General features: G+C 45.5%; 1 protein-coding gene across 3 annotated transcripts in view; it reads right to left on the bottom strand.

Moving 5' to 3' along the window:
• Positions 1-247: 247 nt before the first annotated feature.
• ANKFY1 (ankyrin repeat and FYVE domain containing 1) overlaps positions 248-26,862 on the bottom strand; it is an 88,246-nt gene continuing 61,631 nt past the window's right edge. For all 3 annotated transcript variants that reach the window (XM_045824058.1, XM_045824057.1, XM_045824059.1), the window contains 18 exons: positions 26,108-26,312; positions 24,631-24,699; positions 23,999-24,198; positions 22,217-22,314; positions 21,057-21,273; positions 19,858-19,956; positions 19,448-19,601; positions 18,528-18,696; positions 17,460-17,578; positions 16,622-16,778; positions 15,421-15,621; positions 13,472-13,648; positions 9,591-9,738; positions 9,066-9,156; positions 8,373-8,497; positions 6,662-6,808; positions 5,103-5,193; positions 248-4,307 (listed from right to left, as the gene is read on the bottom strand). In XM_045824058.1, coding sequence (XP_045680014.1) covers positions 4,175-4,307; positions 5,103-5,193; positions 6,662-6,808; positions 8,373-8,497; positions 9,066-9,156; positions 9,591-9,738; positions 13,472-13,648; positions 15,421-15,621; positions 16,622-16,778; positions 17,460-17,578; positions 18,528-18,696; positions 19,448-19,601; positions 19,858-19,956; positions 21,057-21,273; positions 22,217-22,314; positions 23,999-24,198; positions 24,631-24,699; positions 26,108-26,312 — 2,600 coding nt within the window. In that variant the 3' untranslated portion in view covers positions 248-4,174. The remainder of the gene's footprint in view (positions 4,308-5,102; positions 5,194-6,661; positions 6,809-8,372; positions 8,498-9,065; positions 9,157-9,590; positions 9,739-13,471; positions 13,649-15,420; positions 15,622-16,621; positions 16,779-17,459; positions 17,579-18,527; positions 18,697-19,447; positions 19,602-19,857; positions 19,957-21,056; positions 21,274-22,216; positions 22,315-23,998; positions 24,199-24,630; positions 24,700-26,107; positions 26,313-26,862) is intronic.

Below are 26,862 nucleotides of genomic sequence, written 5' to 3' on the forward strand. Positions count from 1 at the left end.
GTCGGAGAGGGAATTTGTGGGCTCCTTTGGTGAGTGCCAGTGGGGTCCAGTGAGGGAGACCATGCAGCTGTGATCATACACATTGCCGTGCTGAAGCCTGGGCCGAGAGCACAGTAAATCCAGGCAGCTGGTTATTAGTCCTAAAATAGCTACTTTTTGATGGCTGTCAACAATGTGTTTCTGAAAAGTGCTAGAAATTCAAGCTTTCCTGAAGAGTGGGTGGTAAAGAAATTAATCACGTCAGGAGTTTTAAAATTTGTTTGTTTTTAATGCGTATTGGTACTTCTGCGTGAAAAGTTAACTACAAATGTCTTATTAAAGTTTCCACTTTGCACAATTTTATCTCATTTTATTGTAAGGAATTGTTACAGAAAATGCAAATATCAGTATTTGAAAAATACATTCCAATACACGGACTCTAAAGATACAATGCTGATAAGCGCCATGGTCCTGTATGATGCCCTCACCCCACACTGAGCACCACCCCGAATGGCTTGAAAGCCAAGGTGACCAACCCAAATGTGCTCCTGCACTTTCCGCCCAGTTCCTGCCCTTTGCCTCGGTTACCTGCCAACTCTCCACATCTGCCAAAGAACAAATCATTAAGTCAAGCAGCCTGCCAACTTAAGACTTCCTCGCTACAGAAGACCAGTGTCGTCAGCTGTAACAGGTTAGTACATTATCTACTCCACACAGAAAGGAACCGTACAGGCAATGATCTAACAGAGTCTTTAAGGCATTTATGATAATGTCTGGGAATTTAATAGTGTTTAGTTAGTATCTTGTCAGACTATCAGCTCTTCACTGAATTACTTCCACAAGAGGAGAATGTGGCTTCCAAACCTCTTTGGAAAGTTGTTGCCCCTCTGCTTCCTCCTCTGCTCAGCGGGGAGTGGGGAGTGTTGGTACTTCTGATCACAAGGGCTGGGCTTGAATGCCCAGCTCTTCTGGGGTTTGTCCTGAAGGAAGCAATCCCAGGTCCCGGAAGGAAGCTTGTTCAGGAGCTCCTTCTCAATCTCAACCTGTGACTCCAAGTGGGTCTGTCCATGGAAGAGTGTACCTACTTGCTCAGGCTGTCACCTGGGGAGTTACTCTGCCTTCATGTCTAAGCATTACATAGTTCGACAGTTGTTCTTTTTCTCCAGATGAGAGACCCCGGGATGGAGATCAAGACTCTCCCCCTCTTAAGACTTCCCCTCCATTCCATGCCTACAGACAAGACCAGCACAATACTGTTCAATACAGCAGGCAGTGGGCATGAATTGGGAGCGGTGGTGGTCCCACAAGCACGCTGAGCTCCATGCAGGGACCCCATTCAGGGAGAAGAGTGAGGAAGCTGAACAGGGCAGTCAGAAGTGACTCAGGGCTCTGAGGTAGAGGACTATCAGTCACAGGGACCCCACTCTTGGAGAGAACATACCAGGTGAGCTGAGCAATCTGATCCAGCTTCCACTAAGTTGGTAATTGAAGTTGACAGTGCACAGGCAGCACACTCCCAATGGAACACGTGTTCTAGCACAGCAATCAGTGAGACACCACTACAAAGATAACCAACAATTTAAAAAGTCCTACATGGAGGCACTTAAGTTTGTGGGAAACTTCTGTGTTAGAGGATCATAGCAATTTAGCCATTGGATTTATATATAGCACATGGTTTATTCCTTCATTTTTTAAAAAAATTGTTAACACAAGAGACATTTAAAAAGCTAGTTCAGTGTAACAGTGTTGACTGATGCAGAAAATTATGTTTCAAGAAAGTTTATTCTTCCTGTTTTTATTCACAATTGATAATTTTCTGAATGAATAAAATTGAGTTTTTGCTACTAGTATTTGAGCTATGAATTAAAATTTAACAAGAACAGCTAGAGTTCTGTAGTCAAGTCTGGTCATCTTGGAGAGCACAATGGGGACTGAGAGCATGAGAAGTCCCAGCCCGGGCAGTGCACGGGAGGGCCACGGGGCAGCCCCGCTCAGGGAACCCGGGGAGCAGGGCCCAGGGGGCATCACCAAGGTCAGGGGCATTTCCCAAGGCTGTGGAAAGGTGCTTTCTCTAGGTCTACAACCACCTCAACACAGAGCACACACAACGTGCCCCTGCTCCGCGGCTGCTCGGTACCACAGCTATCCTCAACTCGGGAGAAGCAGAAGCATAACTCCACGTAGCTGCAACATGATTGTAAGTGCAATCAGAGGCAAGACTATTACTGAGGTTGGTATGGGAGGGCAGGGGCAGGACAGTCGGCCTCATCCCTGACTGCATTCCCATCCTCAGTCCACCACGAACATTAAACAAGTGTAAAAGTACCGGCCACCTCATTTCGTATCTGAAGCATAACCATCTTGCTTTACAGAACTAAAGAACCAAGCCGGCTGAGCCCTCCTTCCTTGTGGCTCTCTTCGGGCAACAACAGAAAATGGAAACTGACCACATGCCTCACGTGGTCAAAAGTTTGCCTACACTAGTTGTTTTTCTATAAAAATTCTGTAGGAAATGTCACAGACTTTTAGTTCCCCAACTCTTCTAATTTTTCTTTTAAACATTGTGCACAAGCTCATATTAACAGAGAAAGCATATATATCTTGTAAATCACAGGAATATTGAAAAAAAGTAGCACTCAGGTTTATCAACTCATTTTACACATATTTAGGCAATAGAATGTATAAATGTACAGCAACATGGAGGACATACCACTTTCCAAAAACAAACAAACATAAAAGCAGGCTATTGCAAAAAATATTTAGTCCCTTTTACACATATCCATACTTCATTAATGCAGAATGTAGTGGTTATTAAATGTCTGAAAAATCAGTATGTCTGATTGAGATTGTTAATCTCTGAGTACAACTACAACACATATTGTTCATCTCAGAATTTTTGTTTGTTTTCAAAGTAGTGGTAAAAGTTTCTTTTTAAATGTGTAGTTTAACCTCAGGGGTAATGTATGTACTAGCAACGACTAAGGCCCAGTAAGCTCTGGGACCTCCTTCAGCACCCACGCCAGAGCCTTCCCGAACCAGGTCACACATGTCTGGCCAGGGTTTCAGCTGCTGGCTCTTATGGGGCAGGGCAAGCTCCACAGAACTGGGACCTGGGACCAACAGCACTCACAGCATAACTAGGGAAGGTTTCAGCAAGAAGCATTCATGTCAAGGAGATGGGACCTTCCAGCCTGAGGCTGGGGACCCCCCCTTCTCATCCCTTGGCCTGTGTGACTCTCTTGCTCCAAGTGACACTCTGCAGGAGCTTCTCTGTTAAGACTTAGTGTGAGCTGAGTTCCAGGTAAAACTGATCAGCAGAATCACTGATGCATGGATGTACTTTCTGAGTATGGGTTTTTACATTGGAATCACCAATAATGAAGCTATATAAAAAGTGCAGCACAATAAAAGTGCATTTCCCCCACCACTCCCTAGTGGCAGAGCAACGGAGGTCCACAGACAGGACATGGCAAGATGAGAGGAGGGGACGGCTGCTAGGAGGTGTCAAGCTGTCCAACCGTACTAATGACACCCGAGTAGCATGAACACTAGTAAAGCTTTCAGTTGTTAAGGCCACAATGTTTCAGCTCCCATCTTTGAACCCTGTTTAGAAAGATTTCACCTTTTTTTAAAGGGGTAGCTCACTATAAATACAGCTTAGCTTTCTAAAAATAATAATAATAATAATGAAGATTTCAGGGTAAGAGGATCCTATAATCTTTATGAAAACACCGTGCAGACAAGTCCAAAGCCACTTACCCTAGAGTAAAGCCAGCTCTCATGGAGCAGCCAGGCGCCAGCTTCCTATTGCTAGGCTCTGCCTAGGAAGTCCAGCCAGGTGGGAAGACTTCATAAACGCTCTGAGATGGACAGGAGGCTACTGGGAAGGAAAGTGGTTTTCAAAGTGTTCTTGTATGTTGCTAGCAGAATGGGATCTAATTCCTACCATGTTTACCACCTAGGTGAATGGCCTGGTCCAATTAGTGAGACATCTACTGAACTCAATCACAGTCTGACAAACGGACAGTCATACAGTCATCTGAAACGGGTCTATCACACCATGGTCCTCAGTTGTCTGTTCCACTCCACTGCTGAAGGAAGATGCCTGCCAGCTCCTGCTCCGGGTGGGGTCAGGCTGGTGAGCAGAGCAGCTGCTGGGGAGGTGACTGGGAGGTGGCCTGGACCCTCCTAGGGGCTAAGAGACGCCGCCCAAAGTTAGTACATCAAAGCAAATGTTGCAGACTCGCACAGGCTTGTTCAGATCAAACTTTATAATGGGAATCTCCTTGGTCGAACATTTATGGCAAAGAAGACGTCCGCAATGACGGCTGTGGAAGCAAAGAAAGGAACCATGAGAGAGGAGCCAAAGAGCAGCCTACTCCCCAGCACAGGGACAGCCACACTGCCCGCCAAATGACACGAGTGCATGTATAACTTTGTCCATGAAAACACAGCTCCAGCCAATAAGTTAAAGTGACTCTGGAGAAGGCTTTCTTCAAAGATCAAGACAGAGTTAGCAACAGCCAAAGAATCGTCTCATGCTCATGGGAGCAGCTCCTCAGTCTTTTCAGAGAGAGGGAGAGAAACAGTGATGTGAGAAACATCAAATGGTTGCCTCCCACATGCCCCGACTGGGACCAAACCTGACTGGGGACTGAACCTGCAACCTAGGCATGTGCCCTAACTGGGACTCGAACCCAGAACCTTTCCGTTTATGGGAGGATGGCCAAGCAATTGAGCCACACCAGACAGGGTAGCTCCTCAGTCCTTGGTGGAGCAGCCAGTGCTCCAGCTAGGCAGCACGACTTCCAGGGCAGCAGCAACTCAGCTCAGCTCTGCAGCAGGTAGAAAGCCTGGGAAAGGTGACATAGGCCTGAGAGGCTACGTGGGACCTGTGGAACCCAGCATTCAGCAGGAAAGCCATCAGTCTGAGTGTCCCCTGCCCTCCTTATATCACTACAGGTGTGACCAGTCCTGTCATTTCATCACTGTACTTGGCCAAGTTTCACCCATGAGAGTGCAGGGTCCCGGCAAATTCATAGCTTATTGTGGAAAAAATCAGAAGCAATGACATCAGCAGAAGTCCCCTCACTACTCTGACAAGTGATGCTGGGGGTTCTTACCAGTGATGCTTTCGAGTTGTGACTCCGAACTTGGCAGTGCACTCATAGCAGTTGGAGCCATCACACCATGGAGGCTCCTTGGACAGCATATCTGTAACAGCGGGAGAAGACTAGTTCCTGTCAGATAGTGACCGTGCCAGGCTAGACTCAGAGCTTAAGACCGAGCAGGGAAACAGACCAGTAAATAAAGTGACACACTGCAGGGTCACATGAGGGATGAGGGAGCAATACACTCTCACTGGGTCAGGGAAAGCGTTGCAGAGAGAATATGTGGAACCAGCATTTGCTACACAGACCAGGGGAGAAGGAAATGGCAGCCATGTCTGCGGGGGACTACAAGGCTGGAGTGTGAGGCACAAGGAGGAGAAAGCAGAGACCAACAGCTAGAAAGACTGGCAGGTATTCAAAGGTAAGCAGAACGAGCAGGAGGGGCCCAAGACAACCCGTAAGATCTGGTGAGTGAGTGAGTGGGAGGATGTGAGAGGGAGACAGGGAGCAGGGAGGAGACAGGTGATTCCTAGATCTAGATGGAGTGGCTGGGCCTGCAGGGAGACCAGCAGAGAAGAGACCAGAAAAGAAAGAACCAGAGTAGATGAGAAGTTCACTTCTGAGTCTGCAAAAGCTGAAGAGCATTTAGGCTGGGCATTATTGGTGTAGATAACAGCAACAATCACTAGTGTTTGTTTACTGGGCACTAACTCGAAGCCAGGCGCTGTTCTGAGAGCTCTCTACACAGACACAGACTGAGCTCACACGGAGGAGGCAGCACGTGAATCACTCACTCCTGAGCACCTGCTGCACACCAGCACTGTACTGGGCTCCTGTACTGAGCACTCAGAAGTCCGACCAAGTGCATGCAAATAGACCAGATATCACAGAAGCACTGGGCTTCAGTGCTGACTCTGCCACCAATCAGCTTTGTGACTTTGGGCAAGTCACCTACATCAAAATCACATAGCTATAAGGTACTTATGAGCTCTTTTCTCCTGCCCACACCGTGGGGCTAATAACCCATTCTGTGTCCATTGTGGGAGATGACAGCACAGCGACACATAGGCATGTGAGGCATTCTGAGTCTTTCTGCCGCCCCAAAGGGATGAGGAAAGACTTGCAAATATGAAATTATCAAGAGCAAAGCACTCCTCTTCACAAAGGAAGCAGAGAAAACAAAAACCAGTAGGGGCTAAACACAGGCTACTCTGAAGGAGGCAAAGAATCTGAATCAGCTAAAGGAAGAAGGGTGTGCAGATAAGCAGCCAGGACCCGAGGGAAGGGTGACCTGCCTGGAGCTTACGGATTTCTGGGAGCCTCAGGGGAAGTAGGAAACCAACAGGGGCCCCAAAGTGGGCACTCTGAGAGGAGACTGCTGACAGTGACCCTCCCAACCACTGCTCAAAGGCCCTTCATGACATTCACAGAAAGAGTGCTATATGGTGCCTGGAAGACTACTGGTTCAGATCTTGCAGGAAGTCATTATGAGACTTAAAGATCATCAGCCCATCTAGACAATCAACATGGAACTGGGCTTGCAGTGAAAGGGCGGAAGGTAGGCCACTCACCTAATAGTCTGAACAGAAGTTGCTTGGTGGCAACCTGGTAGTTGAAAATGTTGACCCCTTGGTTATTGTTCACCCCAAGGCGAGCCCCAGATCGGACGATGGCACGGCACAGGTTGGCATTCCCCTTCATGTATGCTAGGAGAAGCGCTGGAAAACAGAACCACAGGCCGGGCTATTTCCCACTCGTGCCGGGCCTGGCACTGCTGAAGGCCTGGCAGAGGACGGCTGAGTGTAGGACAGTCCCCTGAGAGGACAGCCATTAGGACAGTCCCCACTGACACTCGGGAGCCCTGTGGCTCCAGTGAGACCCCCCCCAGGAGATCGGCAGCACCTTCCAGTCAAGGACCCGGCATAAGCCAGGGGACTCTAGAGCAGCTCCAGCTCCGGAAGGAAAAACACACCACTGTCTCCGCTGCCTTCCTCCGGCAGGAGCCACCAGGAGGACAAAGCTCTTTGTATACAGTGTAACTAAATCTGAAGACCCGTGGGGTGTGCACACAGGCAGAAAAAGGTCAGTGGGGGGAATAAGCTCCAGAAAAGTTCTCAGCAGCTGCAGGCCCACTGGGAACCCAGGCTCTGGCCGGGCCATCCTGCTGGCCCTTTTTACTAACAATTACAGTGCATAGCAGATCCCCTCTGCTTACCTTTACCAGACACTTCATTTAAATTCTTTCATTTAATTCTCTGAATAATCCAGTAAGGTAAGGGTTATTTCAAAGGAAGAAATGAGCATAAAGTTGCTGAAAAATTGATCCAGAACCACCAGCCAGACCATGACAGAGCCAGGTGTTTGTAACCAGGTCCTCTATGTCACCCAGCGCCTGCCTGCCTGCCTGCCCGCCCCTGGAAAATGGCGCTCACTGGAGTTCCATGCTGGGTCCAGCAGCTCCCGCCCGGGGCTGACTCCTCTGAAGCTGAGGCTCAGTGTGGCTGGCTTAAAAAACACGTTTGTGTATCAAAACCAAGAACTCTTCCCAAGGCCAAGAACTGATGATAAAATATTCAATCCCGTGCTAAGATTCAGGACACCCCTTGGTAACTGCATTTCTGCCAAAGGCCATGAGGGCAAATGAATGGGAATGCTATGCAGCAAAGTGCTCAGAGCTCCCAGAACTGGGAAGAAAGAGACTTGGGTCTCATTTTTGTTTCCCTACTTGAAAAATAAGGACACAGTGAGTATTCAAGAAAATGAATGTAAAAGTGTATTTAAAAAACTATAAAAGCTACACAAATGAACATAATGATTGTTGGTAGCTGGAGCCAACAGGAGGACAGAGGCCTATTTTTTAACCCCCTCAGTAAGACATCAGCCCTTATCTGCATATAACTTGCCACTTTTTCATAGCCTGTCAACACACACTGTCTTCCACTTCCTCCTTCTGAAGCACCTGTGACATGGTTACATTTTATCTCCCCTGGGATTTGGGAGCATGGGTAGGGCCTTCATTGCCTGCTTGAATAGGAGGCAGGTGATGGTGACAAAAACAGGTGGGCAGGCCTTTGCAGCACTGGATACACATCCTATGTGCTTGTGCCTAAAATCTGACACCGCCAAATTCCATGGCCGGTATCTGTGACAGATGCTCACGGAGCCCAGCTGAAATACACTGGGCCAGATGCACTTCAATAAATGACACGAGCGTCTGGACTTGTTTTTCCAGGAAGCAGGGAATACAAGTGAGACAGGACATACAAACAGCTTATTACATACCCGTGTTTCCTTCTGCATCTGGTTTATCTAGAGGATACTCAGGCATGCACTCTAAGAAGAGATCAAAGATGGCTGCTGCATTCTCTTTGCCATACTGTCCCAAAATGTGCAGTGGCGACTGGCCTCTGATAAAACAAGTTGAAAAGTTAGGTATGTATCTGCCGCAGCCATCAACCACAAAAGAAATGGAATATTCTTAACTCTGTCATGCTGGATAAATCAAAAGACACATAATAGGCCATAAAAGTTTTCCTAAAAAGTATTTATTTTTATTTTTTATTTATTTTTATTTTTTAAAGGACTCTTATTTTTTTTAAGATTTTTTATTTATTTATTTTTAGGGAGGGATGGGGGGGAGAGAGAGAGAGAGAGAGAGAGAGAGAGAGAGAGACATTAATGTGCGGTTGCTGGGGATTATGGCCTGCAACCCAGGCATGTACCCTGGCTGGGAATCGAACCGGGGACACTTTGGTTCCCAGCCCATGCTCAATCCACTGAGCTACACCAGCCAGGGCTAAAAGTATTTATTTTTAAAAGAAAACTTACAGGCTACCAAAAGCTGGTCAAGTGCCCTAGTGGCCAGTTCTACAATGGGCACCCGGGGCTAATGCGAGGCTCCAGTGACTGCCAGCTCTGAGGGGCAGGCCAGGTGACATGGAGCACTGGCCTCTGCTCTGGACTACACATACCCACCTTAGATTAAAGGCTTCGGCGTCCACGGTGCACTCTGTCAGGAGGACCCGGATGTTGTTGAGCCGACCATGCATGACAGCAAGATGAAGAGCTAGGAGATAAATCCTCTTACTGTGCAAGCCCAGGAGCACACACAGAAAACCCTGACTGCTCCTCACCCTCACAAATCTTGCTCTAAAAGGGACTCAGCCTGAGAGGCCCCTGTCTACCCCCCAAGAATGAGTCATAAATGCAACCTTCTAAGACTGCTCTCTGCTTCCAGTTATCCAAAGATGAGTTTAATGGTTTCACAAGAAGCCACTTTTGGCTTCTAGGATTACTATTCAGATTGGGAGGCTGCCCAGGGCCTGGTCAGTGGCATGTGGGATGCCTGGCTCAGAGCCTTCCCCACCACTGCTCTGCTCCTGTGAAAGCCAACTTCCCTGAGGGGGAGCACACCCAAGGGTGCAGTGCACCTCCACCCTTAGCATGAAGGGACTGCTTAAGGCACTTAGCACTGCACAAAGGGGAAGGACTGGGAATTACCATTATTTCCATTCTCATCCACAGCAGCAAAGTCCACTCCATTCTCCAAGAGGACTGAGCAGATGGTGGGTAGGTCCTGCTGGGCAGCCAGATGCAGTGCAGTCTGGCGGTGCTTGGTTAACTCATTCACTCTGGCTCCTGCAAGAAGCTGTTGAAGTTGATTACATGAGCAGCCTCTACCACAACAAACCAAGGTCCTACTTATGGGGGGGGGGTGAGCCTGTGTGTCTTCTGACATCCACAGAGTCTGCCTGCTAGCAAAGCTGGGAGCAGGAGGGCCTCACATGCACTCCTGGCAAAAGCCAGCAAAATTTGTCCCAAGGGTAGACTGACAATTAGCAAAATGGTAAAAAGCCATTCCTTAGGACGCAGAAACTCTACTTCTAAGACTTCAGACTTACACGAGACTGCAGTGATGTTCACTGCACTGTTAAGGATGTCCACTGCTTGTAAAAGTAAAACTGGATTGCAAAACATATTTAGTTATGAAAATTACAATATATACAAACAAAAGCATAGTAGCTATTAAGATGATAAAAATTTATGGTTTAACATGGAAAGGTATCTATGATATAGTATGTTTAAAAAAGGCAAATTAGAAGACAGAATGATAGTATGATTCATTTGGAGAGAGAAAGAAATGTACATACATTCACACACACACACACACACACACACACACACACACACACACACACAAACTCTGAAGGTGTTTAAAAGCAAACATACCAAACTCACAGGAGAGTTGAGGGTGAAAGGAAGATAGTTTCTGCTTTATATCCTTATGTGCTTTAAGTTTTTCACAAAAAGCATGTACTATTTTTATATTTTTTAAAAGAAAGAAAATAACACAAAAATACAGAATCAAAGGCAGAAAGGACCTTTAAATAATATCTATTCATTTAGTATTTGAAAGTCATTCATCACCCACTTTCTGACAAAGATTCAGACAGCTGCTGTGAACAGAAAAGAAGCTGCAGTTCACAGTCAGAGCCAGCTTGCCTCCCGCAAGGGCTGAGGCCCCCGCTGGTCCTGTCTGTGTGAGGAGGCACTCTGCCTCGGGGAACTCTGGGCACTGGTTAGCCGCTCTGCTTCTGACTCCGACTTCCAAGTCCCAGCCTCCCCAGACCTTTGTGTGCCCAGTCAAGTCACTCATAGGTCCAGACAGGACATGGCATAAAGGGGTATTCATGGTCACAGGTGCTAGGGATCACAGCTAACCCCAAGGCTTACGGGTGGAGGGGAAGAGGTTTGGGTAAAGGCATTATTTCAATGCAAGCAGGTTCTAACAATAAGCTGTACCAATTCACAAAGGAAAGACTGGGCTGTCACTGTCAAGAGTCCTCACACCTCCCCAGGCTCAGTGCTGCAGGCAGACTTAAGAATGTGCGCCCGGATTCCATGTGAGACCCACCCCCACCTTCTTTGCTGCTTGCCCCACACCCAGTCCTTCCTGGCATCCATCCGGTCCACCTCCTCAGTCACTCCCCAGTCCACCTTTCACTGCCACTGCCTCCCCTCAGCCTCTTCACTGGTGGCTCTGCCCCCATGCCCTTGCATCCCACCCCCAAGATAAATGCTTTCTCAGCTCTAACATATTGCAAGTCATCAAGGTTTTCTAAAAAGTATTTTTCACAAACAAAAATGGCTGGGCACTAAATGCTGGTCAACTGTCTCAGTGGGCAGTTCTGGGCATGCACCTGGGGCTGATGGGGAAGCACCAGCAGCTGCCAGCTCCTAGGCGCTAGCCAGGTGATGTGGAGCCCTGTCTTGGCTCCGGGCCATGGCCTCAGCTCAAACACTTACACTGGCTTCTCCACCACCAAAGGACAAAGGCTGCTCACAGTTCCTGGTCTGAAATATGACACTCCACAGTCTGGTCTCCAACCACATCTCCTACTCTCTACCCAAATTTCAATGAAACTTTTCTACTTAAAACACAGCCCTGCATGTTCCAGTCTGCATATCTTTGCTTAGACCCTTCTCCTGCCTGGATGTGATTATTTTGTACTAGAAAGGGCAAACTTTGGAGTCAAACAGAAATGTCTAAAATCCCAACCACACTACTATCTATTAATCCTGGGGAGAAAAATTCTTTCTGAGCTTAAATTTTCTCCTTTGTAAAATGTAAAAAATCTCCTAGTAAATCAGGGTGGTTTTGCAAATTAAGAGGCAGTAAACTCCTTGACATAAGTCTGAGCTATGATTTTTTTTTATCTGACTCCAAAAGCAAAGGCAACAAAAGCAAAAATAAACAAGGAGGATGACAAAAAAGCTTCTACACAGCAAAGAAAATGATCAACAAGATGAAAAGGCAACCTACTGAATTGGAGAAAACATTTGTAAATCATATCTGGTAAGGGTTAATATCCAAAATATGTAAAGAACTCATACAACAGAGTAGCAAAAAACAAAACAAAACAAAAAACAAAACAAAACAATCAATTTAAAAAATGGGCAGAAGATCTGGACATCTCCCACAGAGAACATACAGATGGTCAGCAGGTACATGAAGCAGCTCAACATCATCATTATTGGGGAATTTCAAATAAAAAACACAGTAAGATATCATCTCACACCTATCACAATGGCTCTTTTCAAACAGATTAAGAAACAACAGCACTGATGAGCATGTGAAGAGAAAAGGAAACCCTAGTGCACTGTTGGTGGGAATGTAAATTGGTACAGTCACTATGAAAAATAATATGGAGGTTCCTCAAAAAATTAAAAAATAGAACTACCATATGATCCAGCAATTCTACTTCTGGGTATTTATCTAAAGAAATCAGAAACACTAATTCAAAAAAATAATTGTACCTCTATGTTTACTGCACCGTTACTTATGATAGCCAAGATATGGAAACACCCTAAGTGTCCATTAATGGATGAATTCAAGAAGACATGGTGCATGTGTACACGGTGTGCACGTGTATAGTGGGTGTGTGCAGTGTGTACGTATGTCTACACACTGTGTGTGCATACACACAATGGAATTCTATTCAGCCATTAAAACAGAATGAAATCTTGCCACTTGCAACATGAATGAACATTGAAGGCATTATGCTATGTGAAGTCAGTCAGACAGAGAAAGACAAATACCATTATGATCTCACTTATACGTGGAATTTAGAAAGCAAACAAAAAAGCCCCAAGTTCACAACTGTAGAGCACAGACTGGTAGTGGCCAGAGGCAAAATGGGTGAAGGAGCTCAAAATGTACAAACTTCCAGTTATAAAGTCAAAAACCATGAGGATATAATGTACAGCATGGTGATTATAGTTAATAACATTATTATATATTTGAAAGTTGCTAAGAAAGTAAATCTTAAAAGACTTCATCACAAGCAAAAAATTTTTTTGTAACTATGTATGGTGACAGATGTTAATTAGACTTATTGTGGTGGTCATTTTGCAATATACACAAATATTGAATCAATATGTTGTATATACCTAGAATTAATGTTATGTTTATTACACCTCCATGAAAAAAAAAAAGACTAGAGAGAGTGCATGCTCATGTGCTCACGAAAGAGAGTCAGAGAAAGAGAGCACTCAAAAGTACTGCTGAGCGCCTGACAAGGCAGGCAAACAACACGAGTGGCTCTCCTGTCCCTAGATGCTCCCACTCAGTGCCACCACCCAAACCCTGCTTTCCCTCAAGGCCTCACTGCAGCATTCGCCTGATCAAGCAGCCCAGTGTGCACTTAGGTTATGCTGTCTGCCCACTACGACACCTGCTTTCCTGAGGGTAGTGGCTTACTCCCCGAATTCACACTAGCCTTTCACACTAACTAGAAAAACACCGATGATGAGAGATTCTGCACACAATCTACCACACGGCTTTGTTCTGTTACATGCAATAATGTTTCAGCGACACTTACCAAATTGCGGACAATAATCTCTGAGCCAGCTTGGACAGCAAGGTGCAAAGGGGTCAACTTGGAAGCATCCTGGACTCTGGAATTCACATTAGCCTGGACACTGATCAGGAACAGGACACTTTCAATATCAGAGTTCTGAACTGCCACGTGAAGAAAATTCCGGCCCTTGTTATCCACCTAAGGCAGGAAGCAGGAACCAAAATATTAGTGGTCTCCCCTGTGCAAGAGCACCTACTTGAACACCTGCAAGCTGCACTGACTACTGGAGAGGTCACAGGGTAGATAGAACCTCCCTCAGTTGCAGGAAGCCAGCCAGCCCCCAGACAGACCCATTCTATGGATGTGTGCACATAACCATGTGAGCACTGTCACATCCTCGTGGTCAGGGAAAGGGAGTCCCTGCCCTGATCCATGCTGTGCTGGCAGCCTCCTGCAGCGGGAGCTAGACTTGGAAAGCGAAGAAAGAGACAACCTGAAGTAAAGCGAAAGGAAGGCACAAAAAGATTAGGATATTTGGCGAAAGGCAAAGGTGGAGACTAGCCTTGGAGTCTCCTGCTTTGGCTAAAACAGGCACCCAGGGCCCTGGCTGGTGTGGCTCAGTGGGTTGGGCATTGTCCCACAAACCAAAAGGTTGCTGGTCCCATTCCTGGACAAGGGTACATGCCTGGGTTGTGAGAGGCAACTGATCAATGTTTGTCTCTCACATCGATGTTTCTCTTCCTCTCTCCCTTCCTGCCCCTCTCTAAAAACAAGTAAATAAAATCTTACAAAAATTAAAAAGCACGCAGCATCCTAACACCAGAGCTACAATGGCAGCCAGACCTTGAGTAGTCAGACAAATCTTCATAAATTTTCAGAAAGTTTCCTCTTTGCAGAGCTACAGGGTAACAGAACACATTGGGGGAGGCAGCCAACTGTGTATCTCAGACTTAGCTTCACTGATACAAAGCAGACAAGAACTCACTCAAATTGAACTACAGAGAACGTTGTGGTTATATCCACATGAGGGCTCAGTGAGAAAGGAGGGAGATCCAACGTGCTGCACACACACATTCGCTAACGCACACATTTCTCCAGCACATGCTGGTGTTGGAGCAACGCATGTGCAAAGGACTCTGGTCACCAGTACCAGTTTTGTACTAGACTGAGAGGGAATGTGAGTTGGCTGTCCATTCATGAACACTCTACACATCCGAGCCATGGTGAGACTAACACCTACACAATTCAGTCACAGCAAATGCTGAAGCAACGCAATGTACAGAGGTCTGAAATATTGGGCCACAGTCTTCAATGATGTTAGACTTCATTTTGTTCAGGTCCCACATTCCCATTCACCTTCATAAACGGCTATTCAAGACCTGGCAGTATTCTAAGTGCCAAATGAAGACTCAATGGTCTGTAGGGCTGACTTAACAAACCCATCCCAGCTCCCACCTCAGGTCAGCTGCTGTGGTCATTTCCCACCCACTCTGTTGTTTCAGGTCAACAGTTCACCATCCAGGAAGAACAAGAATATTAAGCCTGCTAGGATGAATGATAACAACTTAACTTCTTTAAAACACTCAGAAAGTTGACCCAATGTCACACCAAAAGCTCAAGTCAATTTCAATGTTTTAAAGACTTACTGGGGCAATTGAACAACCAAGCAAAAAACAAAGAACTCCCTGAGTTGTACATGTGACAGAATTCCTAGTACTGGGCCCAGCCACCTCCAGCTTCTTCTATACGTGACACCATTAGGTGGCTGACATACAGGGCACACAGTCCAATCTCACCCAGCACTGACAGGACATCGTAACGGCCAAATCTTAAGAAAGGGGAGTATAATCTCCAAACAAATGTCTTTACATAAAAGAGATCTATATAAGGAGAGACATATGTTTAGTCTCCATGTAACAGGTTCTGCCATGCTTGGGACATTGCGGAGAAGGTTGGTATTGGTCACTTACCTGCTCTGCAGCCCCGGACTCGCGTTTTAGAATGGCGTCAGCGGCCTTGTTGTTCTTGTAGGTCATGGCGCAGGCAAAAGGGGTCAGGCCTTGTCTGTCTCGTACATTCAAGTGGATGTCAGGGTGAGAAATCAACAACTGAATGATGACACTGTGTTGGTTGCTGATGGCCACGTGGACAGGCGTCCTTCCTTCTGCATCCTATGAGGACAAGGCACAGATTTCACTATCCAATGAAAAATGAAACACAGGAAAAATATAAATGGCAAAACTTTTAAATCAGATTTGGTTCTGAGAATCAATGCTACCACTCTCTGTTTGAAATCAGCTTTTAAAGAGGCCAGAGATGACTAAAAGCCACTCCCCATTATGACCCCATGCTCCAGTGCCCTAGGTGCTCAAACACATTTGTTGAGAAGATCTGCGGGCAGCCTCAGCTCTGAGTTACACCAAGCCTTATCTGGCCACAGGGCAACGTACATAAATCTCCATAGGCTCCAGGTTGCAAAGCATCAAGGAACTAACTCAAGGATGCTTAACTGAGCTCCCGAACATTTTCCTAAACACTGTAGAGATGTTCCTCAACTCACAATGGAGATACATTCCAACTAACCTATCAAAAGGGGAAAATGCATTTAACACACCCAACCTACAGAACACCACAGCTTAGCCTAGCTTACCTGAAATATACTCAGAACACTTACATTAGCTTTCAGCTGGGCAAAATAATCTAACACTATCTCATGTAATTTATTACATTATACATATCACTTTCATACCATCGTGAAGTTGAAAAGTCATTAAGTCAAACTATCCTATGTTGGGGACTGTCTGTATGCTATCTTGGGACTAGAACAGACTCTCCATGGAAATCTATAACTAATTAGGATGGGATTAGGAAGTAGAGAAAAGTGAATTCAACAAATGTTCTAAAAAAACAAAACAAACAAAAGAAAACAAATAAAAAACCCCCCCACAAATGTTTCTCATGCTGTAGAAGGACAGAGGACAGTAATCATTAAAATTACTAAGCAGGCTGTATGACACAGAGAAAATCACTTCATCTGCCTGTAGTTCAGCCTCACTCATGGTAAAGCAAAGGCCCAGGACTGGAGAATCTGCAAGGTCTCTTTGCCGTAAGAGATTTTCCCTAATTCTAGAGTTACCCTCACTCTCCCTGGAAAAGAGAAGCTCTCCATACCTGTGCATTTACATTGGCACCAAACTCCAGAAGACACTGTACTGTCTCTTCCAGTCCCCAGGATGCTGCCAAATGCAAGGGGGTCTGGCCATCTCTGGCCTCTTCCTCTCCTTCTCCATTAGCACCGGGTCGTCTGGGACTATTCACATCGCAGCCACTGAAGAGGAGGGGGAAATGAAAGGAAGGCTTCAAGGGCAAAGCTTCCACCTAGCCTAAAGGCGTGCAGATAAATACACAGCAGCAGACTTATCTGATTCAACAAAAAAGCTGCTGCCATTAGGGATTGCTGTCCTTGGTCCTTAGCCTCAAATGCCAGTGTCTGGTCCCGCTCCCACAGGCTCTTCTACAATTGGTCTTGGGGACAACCAGGGCATCAGAACCCTCCCCAGGGGATCTGCATGCATTCATTTGAGGTTTGAGAACCACTGCTCTAAAGGTTTCCTGAGTAACCTTGCCTCCACACATCTTGGACTCTGAGAGGTCATGGAGCCGGTCACGGAGCCTGTCATGGCTCATGAATCTTGGTGGGGTCTGCAGAGGCCATCTGGTCTCCTCCCCCACACCCCCTGGCTTCACTGTGTAAACTGGTCTGATCTGACTATGGGAGCCTATGTGGCTCCCAAAGAGGGAAGCTGGCCTAGCTTTTAGACTCTCTGATCTGGGTGCACAAGCTCCTCTCTTCACAAGTGAGTCAAGTCTCTCGGCTGACTTGACATGACAGAACAGTGACCCCAGGAGCCTTAAGTATGAAAGGCAGCCAACGATTGCAAACTGTAGCGCTACAGTTCGCAATAAGCCGAATAAAAACAATTTGAATAGAAACTTAAACTTCTCGGACCTTCGAATAAGAAAGCAGGCGATGGATTCATTGTTTTCATCAATAGCTCTGTGCAGCAGTGTCTGAAGACATCCACTAGGTCCTGGACCCCAGCTGGTGGCATCACAGCCATGTCTGACCTGTAGAAAGACATGTCACTCACAAAACTGCCTAGCAAGGTGAAAATTTTTGTGACCATCTCAGAGCTCTATGCACATCATTAGATTCATTTTTCAGGCAAGAAGCAGTTAATAATTAACTGGTAATTATGCTAATCTGTATCATTCATTAGTTTTACAAACACTGATTAAACTCTGCTCTGTGAGAGTGTGCATGAGCCCTTGAAATGATGTGTTTGGGAAATCTAAGACAGATGTTTAATCGGTGCCCTTCAGAGTTGTGTTCCAGAAGGAACAGAAAACACACACAAGTGCGTTCATACACACTCATAAGCCCCCAGTAACACATACCTGTAATTGACAGGTAAAACCAGTAACAACTGGGTAAACCCTCAGGTGCACAATGCCTTACTGCCACATTTTAGGCCCTTCAAAAGCTCTGCTTTTGAGATTTAGGCATTTATTACTCCAGTGACAGCCAGGGTAGCCCATACCAAACTAACCCAGCTCAGGAGAAGACTCCTGAGGAAATGCTTCAGCTCTCTTGCTTCTTGGTAGTTTTTCTTTTTTTATTTATTGATTTTAGAGTGAGAGGAAGAGGGAGAGGGAAAGGGAAATAATCTGTTTGTTATTCCACTTATTTATGCATTCATTGGTTGATTCTTGTATGTGCCCTGACCAGGGACTGAACCTGCAACGTTGGCGTATTGGGATGACGCTCTAACCAACTGAGTTACCTGGCCAGGGTTTCTTGGTAGTTTTCTTGATAAAAAAAAGAGCCTTGAAAAAAGATTGGCCAAGACTGTGTTGAACTGCAAGTTTCTTTAACAGGACTTTCTACTGCTTGTCCGTGACTCAGTTTGTTACTTGGCACATCTCTTGCTCCTTATGGTTGCTATGTAGGCACCAAATCCATCTGACACAAAACATCCCCACACATAAACAGAGGTCGAAGTTGAGTTTTTCTCACCAGAGTGGATGCGATGTCCTCCAGGTTATTTGCCAGAGCGAGCCACAGAGGGGGGTTCCCCCTCTCATCAGGCACGGACATGTCAGCTCCTCGGGTGCATATGGCATCCACCACAAGTGGCAGCTGGTTTCTGATGGCCAGCTGAAGGGCTGTCTCCCCGTCCTGGGTCCTGCGAGGACGTACATGCACACCAAAGCCAACACTTGTAACTAAAGCCACCTGAGAAATGGTGCCCTTCTGGGCATTCCAAAGGCCTGAATCCACTGCATACCTTAAACATAATTCACTGACATTCATTAATATTCTTTCAGAAAAATATAACCTGTCAACAGCATCTATCCCAGACCTTTTAAAAATATAGCCATACCGTCCTATGTCATAGAAAAAGTAACTGACCGCCAGGGTGTTGAAATCCTAAAGGCATACAGTTACTTTTAATAGCATCTTAATAAAATGCTACTATACCAACTATCCACTTGACAAAACACTTCATTCACCCACTCACATCATTCAAGATCACTTGACATTGGAGATAAAGGGAAATCCGTTTGAAAACACAACACAATAAATGTTTAACTCTGCATATTTTCCCCCTCAAGCCTTTTTCATAGCTTGTTTGTTGGAATGTTCTTTATCATAACTGGAATTCTTACTCAACTGATTTTAGATTGCCCTTTTTAATGAGATTGTGCAGTTATTGCACATTGATTTTAAGAGGTTCAAACAAGAGCCAAGTATAGTTCTCATTCTTCACCCCACAAGTATACGCTCACAAGCAGTTACAGCACCACAGTTGTCCTTTCTAGTCACTGTTCCCCTTCCTCTATTTAACAAGAACAACAGTGTGTTCTACAGGCAAGGCTGTGCTTCTGTACCATCTCCCATCCATGTAACCTGGTGCTGCAGGTGTTTCAGCCTACCTGACGTTTATATCCGCCTGGTGCTCCAGGAGAAACAGTGCGCTCTTGCTGTCCTGCCGCTGCATGGCCATGTGCAGCAACGTCTGCCCGTCCGACATGGTGTCATTGATGCATGCCCCGGAGCCCAGCAGCTGGGCTGCGATCGTGTGCATGCCTGGGAGACAAACAAGCCCTGACTAGCGCATGTCTAGCTTTTCCCACTTCTTCAACATCTTACTACAACAAACACTCTCTAGTTCTTAAACCCAGCAGTTCTCCACTGGACATTACAGGCTTAACCCAAACAGGAAGGTTATTTTACAACCAACGGATTAGCTCCAAGCCTTCCACACCTCCCTCCTTCCCTCTCTCCCACCTCACCCCTTCTTCCATATGTCTACAGATATTAACGGCCTCTGGCACCACCTTACCTGTCCATAATGCCAGGCCCAGCACAGTCTGGTCTCGGGAATCCTTGAGGCTGAAGTCCGGAATAATTTGCAAGTTGTTGGTGGCATGAAGAGCATTAGCTAAATTTTTTTAAGAAAAAGAAAACTTGATTTCACCACCCCATGGATCATGTTTAAAGTATCCAAGAGAGCCCTGTCCAGGTAGCAGTTGGCTGGAGTGTCGCCCCAATACACCCAGGGTTGCAGGATTGATTCCCCAGTCAGGACACATACAGGAATCAGCCAATGAATGCATAAGTGCAGCAGCAAATCAGTGTTACTCTCTTTCCCTTCCTCTCTAAAATGAATCAGTAAATAAAAATTTCAAGTTCTCTTTAAATTTTCTTCCAAGAGAGCAAGAACTCAGTTTTAAACTGACTAGCTAAAATACAAACTGATATATTTTCTTGTGGAGAGTGGAAGCCCAGAAATCTAGTATTTTGGAGGAAAGTTTTTGGGGAAAATGCGTTTTTTAAAGCTTAAAACGTTGACTCTTCATAAAAGGAAACCAGACTCCACTATGGAAACACACACATTAATTACTTGATTGTGGAAAAGAGGACCAAAACAACGCCCTGGTGATGTTTTCCTAATACACAGTGCCTACGATGTTACAATTCCTGTGGGGACCAAGAAAAAGGGCGCACTCTAAAAACCCCGCTTCCTTCCAGAGCAGTGCTGAAAAATGCTGGCCTTAGCAGGATGCAGGTGAGAGTACCAAAAATTTCAGGAGAAGAGAGGACAGCCCGAGGCTGGCTCTGTGAGGGAAAGGGGCCTCCTCCACTGCAGGGGCTTCCCTTTGCCTGTTTCTTTGGCTCCTATCTCATGGTTCACCTGCCATGGTGGTGCAGATGACAGGACTGATGGCTCCTGGAGGACCTGCCACAGCAGAGTTCTCAAAACACAGACCTTGCACCAAAGCAAAGCTTTGCTTGACCTACACTGACATGCCTGGGAAAACACCCCCAAGTAAGAGAGAAGCAGTCAAATGTTCTTAACCCAGTGGGTGAACCAGGCAGGCCCCACCCTAAAAATGTACACTACAGTCGGGAGCCAGAGTACATGCTTATCTAGTTAGACCTGGAAAACTCACTCATGAAAGAAACATCATCTCTGTAATTAACTACTCAAAACCACTGTTCAAATGTCAAAGTAACAGGCAGTAATTCCCAACCACCTACCTTTTTGCTCCAGGATGACAGACACCACATCTGGATGATTATAGGCAATTGCCATGTGCAGTGGCGTCTGCAGATAGACACTGCCCACTGATGCAGCCTCCTTTGGCAAAGGCAGAGCTTCCTCTGTCTGCAGGTTGGGGTTGGCACCCTGCTGCAGAAGCTCTGCAGTGAGGTTGGCCAGGCCATGCCGACAGGCTGTGTGCAGCGGAGTTTCTCCCTGAACAGAAAAAAATGACCCACATCAGAGCACTTCCAGGCTGGGAGTTACCTTCCCGGCCTAAGTGCTGAAACTCAGGTCCCCAAGTGCCAGACACAGCCCTGGGCTTGTCCTGTCACCGGCTGACCTCCATGACTTTTGTGCCACTCCTCCTGGTCTCCTCCCTTGTTTCTGCAATGTCCTCCCAAGCACCCTCCAAATGTCCTGGCTCCTCATCTTCTACATTTCAAATGACCTTCTTAACCACCCTTCATTTTGTTTTTATAATTACTTACAATTATAAAAACAACACATGACTATTATTAAACAACAACAGAGGACTTCCAAGTGGCACTAAACTAAACACTGGAACTGGAAGAGCCTCACAATCACAGCCCCAGAGACGCGCAGTGCCTTCCTCCCATGTGGCCTGCACTGGGGCTGCACTCTCAGCCCCACCAGCGTGCCCACACCCCGCTTCCCTGACCTACTCTGTCAACATGACCAAGACCACCTTCCCCACTTTTCACAATTAAAAACATTTTAAGTTGGTGTTATAGGTACTTGATTCAATATTCAAAAGCTGTAAGAATATTCAGTGAAAGGAAGTTTCCTTTCACCCCTTGCCCCCACCACCTAATTACCCTCCCCTGTAGAAACCACTCACTAGTTTCCCGTTTCTCTCCAGTGACAGAATATTCATAGAACTACATACACACGCGCACACATATGTGTGTATTCGTATGTGCAGTTTAAGACAGGATATAGCACAAATGCCTAGGAAATGGTCTCTGAGTGAATCAATCAACCAGTATTTGAGGATAAAAGCATCTGTTTCACTCTGGTTTTTAAATCATGTGTATATATATTACTTTGACAAAAACTAGAAAAAAGAATCCATTCCATTGTCCCCTACACATCTGCCACTGCCATTTCCCTGCCCTGGCTGCCCTGTCACACTTACCCACTTGTTTCTGTGGTTGACGTGGGCACCGCTGGTTGCCAGGAAAAGAGCTGCTGCCTCATTTCCTGCTTCAGCTGCCCGCTGCAGTAAGCAATTTCCTAGGAGAAAATGGGCAAATTCATTCTTCCCTTTGCATACAAATGAGGTCCAGTTCCACACCGCCCCGCGCCCTGACCTTCCCCACCTTCACAACTGACAAACCCACACCTGAAGGCCACACTGGCACTCTCTGTACGTGGTCAAAGAGGCTAGGATGAGTGTGGGTGGAGCAAAGAATGCACATTTTTCAAGTACATAGCAAACATTTTTAAAAATGAGTAAAAGTTGCCCTGGCTGGCATAGCTCAGTGGATTGAGCACAGGCTTCGAACCAAAGCATCACAGGTTCGATTCCCAGTCAGGGCACATGCCTGAGTTGCAGGCCACGGCCCCCAGCAACTGCACATTGATGTTTCTCTCTCTCTCTTTCTCCCTCCCTTCCCTCTCTAAAAAAATTAATAAATCTTAAAAAAAAATCTTTAAAAAATGAGTAAAAGTTGAACAGTCAATCCTGAATATCAAATAACCAATCTCATATGCCACTCTTATAAATATAAATCAGAAATCAGTAAAATCATGACAACCAACATACATTTATAAAAAGCAATTTAGTAACAATCTCATTTCCAGAGGGTCTTCAGTCTAAAACGTACTTCTATACGCCCTGTCCTACAGCTTTTTACCACTGCATTGGCTTTTATGTCACCTAGAACGGTGATTTCATGTGACCTTCATTTTAAATTAATTAATTTCTTTTAGAATAAGGGCTGTTTAATGTCTATCTTTTTTTTGGCCACTTCCCTTCATCAGTGGCACCAACCCATACTTGATACATTGCTAGTACTCAGTACTGAATTACATGGAACCCCTCTCCTTAAATTTTGCATGGTAAAACTGTGTTCGGATTTCTCAGCACCATACAGTCAGAGCCATTTGCCACTGTTCAAAATGCCTCCGCAGACTGTCCCGGCTGTTTCAAAGCTCAAAGCTCTGATACAGAGCTTCTGCAGCTGTTCCGGCTCTTTGGGAGCCTCCAGCTTAGACATGACAACTGTGGGAGGGGAGACTTTAACAATGCTTACTTGGCGGTGTCCACCGGCAGAAAGGTGGCTTATTATTAACACATCTTTAAAATGTTTTTCAGTTTTAATTTCTAATACAATCAATATTGAAAACACAATCCACCAAAATGAAAGCTCTTTGGGATAATTTTTTTTTAATCCTCACCCAAGGACATTTTTCCTCTGCTTTCAGAGAGTGAGGGAGAGAGAGAAATATCAATGTGAGAGAGAAACATCGACTGGCTGCGTCCTGTACACACCTGGATCAGGGATCGTACGTACACAGACTGGGGGTCAAACCCTCAACCAGGGTATGTGCCCTAACGGGGAACTGAATCCGCAACCTTTCAGTTACAGGACAGCGCTCCAACCAACTGAGCCACACCGGCCAGGGTGGGATATAATTTTTAAGAGGGTAAAGAAGTTCTGACTCCAAAAATTCTGAAACCTACTGCATTAAATAACTGGAAGTGTTTCAGCTTAATAGACACAACTCACACAGAGGGGCTAAATTTTTTTGAAGCACAAGATTAAAATAACTTGGACTTACACTACAGGTAAAATTAAGTACAAAACACTTCTCATAATAATATGTCTTTCAGTCTCTAAATTTTGGGTAGAACAGGCACACAGTTTCATGAGCCTCTGGAGTAGGGCACCAGCTCTCACGATCCCTCCTTTACCTGACACTGCATCGGGGGCATTGGTGTTGCTGCCACGCTGAATGAGTCTGGCTGCAAAGCTGTTTTCATCGAATGAGGTCCCATTTACCACAGGGAGGTCTTCAAAGGGGTTTACAGACTGGTCGGATGACACAGTGATGTACTGCACTGCAAGCCACAGAGCTGTGCTGCCCTCGTGGTCTTTCAGTTCTAAATCTAATCTGAAATAAGGAAGCAATGTGAATAGCAAGCACATTCTTAGACACTATGCTGACAACAGCTTCATTCTTTTTCTTTATACTTTTTAAGTGATCTTTTTTTAAAAGATTTTATTTATTTTTAGTGAGAGGGGAATGCAAGGAGAAAGAGAGGGAGAGAAACATCAATGTGTGGTGGCTTCTCGCATGTCCCCTATTGGGAACTTGGCCTGTAACCCAGGCATGTGCCCTGACTGGGAATTGAACCGGCGACCCTTTGGTTTGAAGGCCGGCGCTCAATCCACTGAGCCACACCAGCCAGGGCTAAGTGATCATTTTTAAAATGTACTTTTACTTATTAAAATTTATAACACTAAAAGACATTTAAAAATTATTTTTCACTCACAATCCCACCCTCACAACTGCTTTTTCATTTCTCCAGGTCTCCCTACGTACTGTTTACACTGCAGCAACTGATTGAACACGTATTCATTCCTGGCCATGATGGACAAGTGTAAGGGAGTCCTGCAGGATGAAGGAGAAGGGGTGTCAGTCAGAATGGGCCCAATTACTCCTAGCAGGAGACTAGAATCCTAGGCAGAATCAACATCCACAAGAAATTCCACATCTCTGCAACAGTGTCTTTTCTACCCAGGGCAGTTTTCTAAAAACAACGACCAAGTACCAAATAAAATGGGTTTGCTTATATGTTACCATTTATGCAGTAGCCAAAAGGATAAGAATCAATAAAAGCAAGAGACACAAATACTCTAAGTGTCAGTATTTAATTGGATGTTTTTAAAAGAGCAGTTTCTACCATAGGTACACATATTTCCTCCGATCTGTCCTCCACAATTCCGAAAAGAAATTTTTTCTTCCCATAATTCTCTGTTATACCCAAACACAGTCAGACTGGCCAAAGGCAGGAACTGATCAAAGTGGCAACTGACTACCCTTTGCTGTTTTATTTAGCCCTTGCGTGCCCTGAAGGAGACTGCCACACAGAGCACAGAGACCCCAGGCTGGCATCTATCTCATAGTCACAGACTGCTAGAGTTTACTGCGGTTGGGGGAAAAAAATGAAGAATCAACGGGGGGGGGGGGGGGAGAGTAATTATTTTGGGGTAATAAAATGACCATCACATGATACTGACAGTTCATGGAGACCCATCTTATTTAAGTTTTCTGTCCACCACACAAATCTATTTACCTATTCTGACTTTACCAAACTCTTTTTTTTTATTTTTTGAGGGTTTTCAAAGGTACAAAATACTGAGCTGCTATGGTGCAAAGTGAGTCCAACTTGTTGGTGATTCAGGTGGCTTCATTCCTCCTCACTGCTTCCCACACTGCTGTCCTAAAGACAAGCAGCCCTTTCTTAGATTCTAAACCACAAGGAATCCTCAACTAAATATTTCTGCAAAGGGGCAAAAGAACACGACTGCTCCTGACAAATATGCAAAGAGCGGTGCTGTGGAAGAAATGGCAAGCTGTGCAGATGGTGTTGTCTAAAGTGGAGTATTTACAAGAAGACAGAACTGGGTTTAATATAGAGAACTTCCCAATAATTAGACCTCACAGAAATACAGCTGACTGCCTCAAGAAGGTGTGCTCCACTTCTTCAGTTTACCCAAGCAACTCTAAGAAGGTTCTGTTGGAGGAGCTGAACTAGATGACCACTGTGATGATGACAGAAATGGCTTAAAAATCCAAGGACCTCAGTTATTCAGGATGGAAATGGTTTCCCCAAATGCCTCTGGCCTTAGTCATGCCTCTCATTTGCATAACAAATCAATGTCTGCGCCTTTAATAAAAATCAGATCGAATAATGCCAAACTAAACAACACAGAGTCTCTGTCTGCCAGTTACATGTCACCATAAAATAACACTCTGGAAATGGTGCTAAGAACAGTCTATTTGACCCCCAACTTACCTGCCCTTGCTGTCCTGCATGTTAGGGTTAGCACCAGCCTGCAGGAGGGCCTCTGCAATCTGTGCCATCGCAGACATCACATCTGCTGAGTGTTTCCTGGGACTGTACAATGCTACCAGGTGCAACGGTGTCTCCTGAGCACCCAAGGTAGCAGCACTGACGAGGGCCCCATTCTTAATGAGGAAAGTGGAAGCAAAGACATCTCCTGGAAAAGAAATAACAGAAGAAATGGTCACAGAGGACAATACCCAGGGCAAGTTATTCTGGCTAACGTTGCCTCAAAAAGACAGAGAGAAGCACTGGGTGTGTCTGAAGCAGAACCTCTCAGAACACCTAGAGGTGGGAACTCAGCATTGAGATCACAGAATTACATACTTGAATTCAAAAGGCTTCGTTCAGTTTCTGATTCCGTGTTATCTGTCCTGCCCCCTCACCTCAGGATCACTTCACTATTTAAGTATACCGGGTTCCTGTCCTTCAAGAGCCTCTCCTGTTCATCAACTCTCAAAAGGGGTTCCAAGATTTCTCCCCAAAAGAATTTATTTCCCTCTCATTCCCTCCCCAGTCTATATGCAAGCCACACCTGCCTTCTACCTGCTGCATTTGCCTACAGGTTCCTCTTCAGATGAAGACCACGTCTGATTTATTCATTGTGATTATAATGATTCTTTTTTTCTCAATCTTATTACATGCAAACACAATAGTCTTAACAAGTTTACAACAGAATATTTGAATAAACAATCTGTACACATTAT

Source organism: Phyllostomus hastatus, unplaced genomic scaffold (assembly GCF_019186645.2).
Source record: "Phyllostomus hastatus isolate PE091 unplaced genomic scaffold, TTU_PhHast_1.1 phas_scaffold_55, whole genome shotgun sequence".
Taxonomy (NCBI): domain Eukaryota; kingdom Metazoa; phylum Chordata; class Mammalia; order Chiroptera; family Phyllostomidae; genus Phyllostomus; species Phyllostomus hastatus.